This window comes from Macaca mulatta, chromosome 2, assembly GCF_049350105.2.
Source record: "Macaca mulatta isolate MMU2019108-1 chromosome 2, T2T-MMU8v2.0, whole genome shotgun sequence".
NCBI lineage: Eukaryota > Metazoa > Chordata > Mammalia > Primates > Cercopithecidae > Macaca > Macaca mulatta.
In genome coordinates this window covers 42029880-42037382 of record NC_133407.1, presented here as the reverse complement: position 1 = coordinate 42037382, position 7503 = coordinate 42029880, and the positions used below count along the sequence as shown (strand labels likewise).

General features: G+C 43.2%; 1 protein-coding gene across 1 annotated transcript; it reads left to right on the top strand.

The window, feature by feature from the left end:
* The first annotated feature begins 725 nt into the window (after positions 1–725).
* Positions 726–2570, top strand: LOC106997096 (proline-rich protein 23B). The gene has a single exon (XM_015132017.3). It carries the CDS (start codon positions 961–963, stop codon positions 1747–1749), a length of 789 nt encoding a protein of 262 aa, XP_014987503.3. The 5' UTR covers positions 726–960; the 3' UTR covers positions 1750–2570.
* The last annotated feature ends 4933 nt before the right edge of the window (positions 2571–7503 follow it).

Sequence of the window (7503 nt, the reverse complement as noted above, 5' to 3'; positions counted from 1 at the left end):
ACAGGATCTCACTCTGTTGCCCAGGCTGGAGCGCAGTGGCGCCACCACAGTTCACTCCAGCTTTGACCTCCCAGGCTCCATCAATCCTGTCATCTCAGCCTCCCAAGTAGCTGGGACCACAGGTACGCACCACCACGCCTGGCTAATTTTTGAATTTTTTAATTTTTCATAGGGACTGAGTCTCACCATGTTGCCCAGAGTGGTCTTGAACTCCTGGGCTCAAGCGATCAGCCTTCCTCGGCCTCCCAAAGTGCTGAGATTGCAAGCGTGAGCCACCACTTTCAGCTTCACTTAGTATTTTAAAAGCAATTTTCCCAAGTAGAAATCTGCATTTTCTGAATACTTCTAAAATGAAATAATTTAGTAGCATTAAAGGAATTGTATGTTGCATTTGGATGGGTCGGTGAGATCTTTCTAAGCCGTCTTTTCTCTAGAATCCCTGAAATCGCAAGAAAACATGACTTCTACAGGCGAGCCATCTTTGAAATTCTATTACAGTTGTACCATTTTTTCTGAATAAGTTATACTGATCATTCTATCCCCTAGGGGCCTGTATGAGTACTTCCCCAGCGTGACCGACCAACCACAGCCACGGATACTGGACAGCCAGGATACCTCCGCCTCTAGCGCGAGTCCTCCAGGGGGCGGAGCATTGCGTGACATTTTGCGACTTCGGTTCCGCTGCCGTCATTTACAACATAATTGGCTTTGCAGTGAGCATCCGGGTCTGCGTCAGGAAGACCCAAGATTCCAACGCGCTAGGCTGAGCCCGGCGGCCGGCGAGGCACCACCAGCAGCCCGGACTGCGGTCCCCCGGGAGGCGCCCCTGGAGCTCCGAGGACTCTACTCAACCCGCCTCGCCTACCCCTGACATCTGTTACCTCAAAGAGGACTTCACCGCCCGCGCTCCCCACGTCCTCGGCTAGGCCCAGGAGCGCCGTCCACAGCGCCGTCGAGGTGATGGGCAGCCGGCCCCGCAGCCCCAGAGCTCGCCCTGCGCCCTGGTGGGGACAGCGGCCAGGAGGACCCTGCCCTGCCAAGCGCCTCCGATTGGAGGAGTCCGCGGGCCCCGAACCCCGCGTGGCGCCCAGCCTGGAAGACCCGGGGACCCCGGCCGTGGGCGCGCTCACTTCCGTAGTGGTCCTGGCCGCGGGCTGTGCCCTGCGTGTGCCCCTGGACGACGTTGACCTGGTGCTAGAGCCCGCACCAACGTCGATCCTGCGAGTGTCTCTCGGTGGACACACCCTCATCCTGATCCCCGAGGTCCTCCTGAGCTCCGTCGACGAACGCTCAGGAGCACAGGGCGACTCGTCTGCCGGCCTGGAAGCGAACGTTTTCCTGGGCGCTCTCAGGGAGGACGTCGTCGTCGAGCTGGAATTCTGTGCATCTGTCCCAGAGATCGCCGCCCAGGAAGAGGCCTACGAGGAGGAGGCGGACCCCGAGTTCCTGGAGCTCCGGATGGACTCCCCAACCGGCTCAGCCGCTGGGCTCTACCCCTCCGCTAGAAGTATGTTCAGCCCCTACCAGGAGGGCCCCATGCCAGAACCCTGTGCTCTGGCCCCCAACCCCAGTTTGGAGAGCGTACGCCCCGTCTTCGACCCGGAATTCCACCTTCTGGAGCCTGTCCCCAGCTCACCTCTCCAACCTCTACCTCCCTCTCCGCGCGTGGGGAGTCCAGGTCCCCACGCTCGCCCGCCGCTACCAGAACGCCCTCAGTGCAAGGCCCGGAGACGCCTGTTCCAGGCATAAACCCCCACCCCCACGTACACACAACAATCCTGGCCGCTCTACTGGCGGCCCTCTGGGATTGCGGGAATCTTTCACATTATCCAACAACCTGGAAATTGGGCACCCCGTGTTCGAACAATTGCTTTTTCGCTGTACACTACCGATAGTAGGAGACGAAGACGTTAGCAAGAAAAGGCATATTCTAGACCTCATCTTTAAATAGAAAATCTGCCCAGGGATACCAGAAAATGTGTCCAGATTTCTGGGCTTCTTTACAAGGTCATATTCAGATCCTTTCATTCTCCCTCGTTTTGCATCAGTTCTTTCTCTCAAATTCCAGTCTTTCTCCAGCATCGTACTGCCACTCCCGTTTCTCCCCAAACCAAGAAACCACTAGATCTCTTAAACGTTTTTAGTTACCTTGTTATTTTTTTTCCATGAATTTTGGAAGACTTAGCCATGGTTTTTCTAAGGGTTTTTCCAACTGTTCTCCCAGGAAACTGCCAAACAGTATGCTTACTATACAATACTGTATGTTGCTTCTTCCTAGGAACCCCTTATCCTGCTGAAGTTCTCTTCCAGTCTTAAAAGTTGTGTTGAATTTTATCAGATGTTTTCAGCATGCATTGTGTTATATATTTTTTGTTTTAATTTGTTAATCTGGTGATTTCACCCAATGGCAAGTGTTTGCATTCCTGCTATTCCACATTATTTTATACCTTTTAAAATCTACCCTGAGTTTTTTCTCATGTAAACCAAACTTCTAACTTTTAAAATGTTAATTTATTACTGTATTTGTCTCATATTTGTATATAGGAGATAAAATATTACTGGTGAAGCTGATGTCAATGAGCTGATTTTATTTAAAAACATCAGTAACTATTCAGATCTACCACTATGCCTTACCAATTATTTCCTGCCTTTTTATTCTTACATTCCACTCCCTCATTCTAGCTTCAGTTTTCTTTTTGTTGAAGAATATCCTTTAATATTTCTTTCCACTGTGTCTTACGTGTGATAAGCTATCTTGCTTCTGTAAGTCTGACCATGTTTTTGTGTGATAAACTTTCTGAGAACTATATGTCTGTAAATGTTTTAATTACACCTTCATTCTTAATTTTAAAATGATATTTAACTACAGTACTTTAAAGATATTAGCCCGTTGTTTTGACATTTTTTGTTGTTGCAGGATGTCTTCTGTCAATGAAGTTGTTATTCCTTTTATATTACAACAAGTTGTAATTTGGCTGTTCGTGTGTGTGTGTGTGTGTGTGTTTTCTTTTTTTAAGACAGGATTCACTCTGTCGCCCAAGCGGCGGTGCAGTGGTGCAATCACGGCTCACTGCAGCCTCAACATCCCAGGCTCAAGTGTATTTTTTGTAGGGACAGGGTTTCACCAGGTTGCCCAGGCTAGTCTGGAACTCCTGGGCTCAAGTGATCCACCCACCTTAACCTCCCAAAGTGCTGGGATTACAGGTGTGATCCACCACATCTGGCCAATTTTAGTATATTTTTTAAATGTTGATTTGCTTTTGATGTTCTACAGTTTACTATAATGTGTCTAGAGGTAGACTATATTTTCATTTAGATTGATAGAATTTAGTTAACTATCAATATTGGAAATTATTTCTTGCCTGAAATACCACAAAATCTTAAGTTTCATCTCTTGGAATATCGCCTATTTCCCCATGAAATCCAATCAGATGGGAGGCTGAGGTGGCTGGATCACCTGAGGTGAGGAGTTCAAGACCAGCCTGGCTAACATGGCAAAACCCTGTCTCTACCAAAAATACAAAAATTAGCCAGGTGTGGTGGCATGCACCTGTAATCCCAGCTACTCAGGAGGCTGAGGCAGGAGAATCTCTTGAACTCAGGAGGCAAAGGTTGCAGTGAGCTGAGATTGTGCCACTGTACTCCAGCTGGGCAACCGAGCAGGACCCTGTCCCAAAAAAAGAAAAAAAGAAAGAAATCCAATCAGATATATATAATGGCACAGCTCAATCAATCTCCCCTGGCTCATAACATCTAAATATCTTAATATATATGTGTGTGTGTGTGTACACCTTATCAAATCCAACTTCCTGTATTTTTTTTTTTTTTTTTTTTGAGATGAAGTCTCACTTTGTTGCCCAGGCTGGAGTACAGTGGCCTGACCTTGGCTCACTGCAACCTCTGCCTCCCAGGTTCAAATGTTTCTCCTGCCTCAGCCTTCCAAGTAGCTGGGATTACAGGTGCTCACCACCACGCCCGGCTATTTTTTGCATTTTTGGTAGAGACAGGGTTTCACCATGTTGGCCAGGCTGGTCTTGAACTCGTGATCTCAAGTGATTCGCCTGCCTCGGCCTCCAAAAGTGCTGAGATTACAGGTGTAAGCCACCACGCCCGGCTATTTTTTGCATTTTCGGTAGAGACAGGGTTTCACCATGTTGGCCAGGCTGGTCTTGAACTCCTGACCTCAAGTGATCAGCCTGCCTCAGCCTCCAAAAGTGCTGACATTACAGGTGTAAGCCACCACACCCGGCCCCAACTTCCTTTATTCTTTAATCCAATTAACTACTCTGGTTGACTGCTTCCAATATTCTGTTTGTTTTGGTTTGGTTTTTGTTATTCTGTTTATACTTCTATAAGAAAGTTTTCATTTCAAAGAATTTTTTTTTCAGGATTTTTTTTCAAGATTGTTGCTTCAAAACTTTCCCACTTGGTATCATAAACTTCTAGTTTGTTCATAGAAGGCATTCCATCATTTATGTTTTGAAAATTTTTTAACTTTAATAACTAAATTGATTCAATTTCCCCACAGGTAAAATCTCTCATTATTTGTTTTTAATCACATTGGATTGCCTCGTGCTTAGTAATTTTCATTAGTGGGCACATTCTGGGTGGGAATTCATCTTCTGAATCCCAAATTTATAATTTTTATAGTTTCCACTCCTAGTCTTCCCAGGACCACGATTCAGAATTAGGGCTTTGGAACTCTTGTAACTTGTCTTTCTGGAAAGTCACAGGTCTAATCAATTACGCAGAGGCTCATTCCAGGTTTCAATTTGTCTTTCCTTGATCAACTGCAGGCACAACCATGAAACAGTGGTTAGTGCCTCTACAACCTTTGAATATTGGCAGTGAGCCAAATTTTAGCCCCCTCAAAGGAGCAGAAATCCCAGTTGCCATTATATAGTTTAGTCCCAGTACCATGAGTCATCAAAATATCAGCTGCTCAATCAGACATAGTGTTTCCTACTCCATTTCTGATCTCTGGAGCCTTGTATCTTTCTTTTGAAAGTAGATGTCTGTAGGTAACATGGTTTAATATTTCCTAGCAATGCTCTCTGCCTTCAGTAGATAGAACTCCCCTGTACTACCATCTTGCCCACAATTGCCACTACAACTCAATTATCTCTCTGTCCTCTCCCTATAACAAAGCAGTTAATCAGTCACAAGACCCAGTCTCATTATCTAGTCATTCTGAAGAGGGATGGTGGCCCTGTTTCCAAAACTGTGTCTTCTATTGCAAGAGACTGATACCCTGCTCTAGAAGTAACAAAGGACATCCATCTTCAGCAATACACAAACTAAACAGTCCCCAAAATCCTCTAAACAACACTCTTGAAAGTGATGGAGAAAATTATTTTAATATTTTTAAAGTCAAAGCACAGCTTACAAAATGTAAGAGAAATTCTCCAAAGCCAAAAATGATGACAAATCGTGAATCCAGAGAGGTAGAATCCAGTGAGTGCTAAAGCAAAAGTTTCCTTGAGAGTACGTAACAATCCATGGTTACCTAGAGTTTTGGTTTTAATGGTCCATTTATGGGGAAAAGAAAATGTAGCGGTCACACTGCCCTGAAAAAAGTCCCAGTCTTCCAAAACATGATACCTTTAGTGGGTAAGATAATAAACAAAAGAGAAAAAAAAACTCAATACAAAAGGAGATGGAACTAAGATGCATTTATCAGTCTTGGCTCCAAGTAGAATAAAACACAATCTGCTTTAGGGGGAAAAGCTGAGAGTTTAGTTTAAGATGTTCCCTAATAGATGATGAGCCTGGCAAAAAATTAAACAAACTCTCTCCTCACATTCTCTGAAAAGAATATACCCTATACTCAGGGTTAAGAATCTTCTTGGAGATATCATAAAGGGATTCTAAGCTAAATCAAAGAACACAGATGGAGAAAGGTAGGAGGTAGTAAGAAATGCCATGTATTGAGAATTTTATTATTTCAATCTGGGGTATGGGGAATGAACAGATTCCCACCACGAACTAGTGTAAAAGGCATGAGTACATTAATCTTTATCATCCTATGGCAGATACAGGTGCCAAGGCTTTCAGTGCCCTAGAGAGGAAAAAACAAGGATATTTCTAAGAACATACATAGTTCTGGGCATAGCATAGTACCCTCATTAAGGAAGCATAACAATTTTCACAAATGATAAATAAAAATAAAAACACATTTAAGATTATTAGAATAAGTCTACAAAATGCCAAAGTCAAAGAGATTTTTTAATATGCAAAAAGAGAAGGCCACTACAATGACAAAGCAGTTAGATAACTGGCTTCTCAGCAGCAAAAAATGAATCCAGAAGACAGTAGAATAATAGTAGCACTGTATTGGTGGGAAACAAATGTTTTGACTTGGAATTTTTCAATTAATAATGCCATATTTTAAAAATAAGCAAAAAAAAAAATTATTTCACCTATATGTGAAATTCTAAAAAGTCAGACTCTCAGAGGTAAAGAGTATAATGGGCTTTACCAGAGGTGGGAGGAGTGTGGGGGGATTGGGGCCATGTTGGTCAGAGGGTACAAAGTTTCAGTCAGACAGGAGGAAAAAGTTTCAGAGATCTATCTTACAGCATGATGACTAGAGTAAACAATTATGTGTTACATATTTCAAAATTCCTGAAAGAGACTTTAAATGTTCTCACCAGAAAAAAAGGGGGGTATGTGAATGATGGGTATGTTGATTAGCTTGATTTAATCATTCCACAATCTATACACATATTAAAGCACCACATTTTACCCCATCATTATTACAATTGTTATTTTTCCATTAAGAACTTAAAATTGTGTGTGTGTGTGTACACATTTAGTTTTATTGTAACAAAGCAACTTGTACACTTTTAATGTTTAAAACTGGGCATCATCTTTCCTAAAGATCCAGTGAAACAAAAAGAAAATTTAAAAATAGACAGGAACAAAATTACAATAGAGAATGTCAATTCCAAATAAGATCCTACAGGTTCTGCTGATTCTCCCATTGAGTGGCAGGGCTCAAGTCATCATTAGGAGATAATTTATTTTAAAAGTGTCATCTTAAACTGCAAGGATGTCTGTCAAATACCACAAGGCATTTAATAATCAAACTACCAAAGATCAAGGGTAAAGAAAGAATCCTGGCCAGGTGCAGTGACTCATATGTGTAATCTCAGCATTTTGGGAGACCAAGGCAGGAGGATCACTTGAGCCCAGCAGTTCAAGGCTGCAGGGAGCCATAAGCCATGATTGTGCCGTTACACTGCAGCCTAAGTGACAAAGCAAGACCTTGTCTAAAAATATATATCTGTGTGTGTATGTGTGTGTGTGTATCCTAAAAGCAGGAAAAGAAAAGAAACAAATAACATATAATGTAGCTCCAACAGCAGATTTTTCAGTGAAAATGTTAAAGGCTGAGAGAGAGTGGCCCGACAAACTTAAAGTGCTGAATGAAAAAAAAAACTTACCCTAGAACAGTATATCTGGTGAAAATATCTTTCAACCGTGAAGGAGAAATAAAGACTC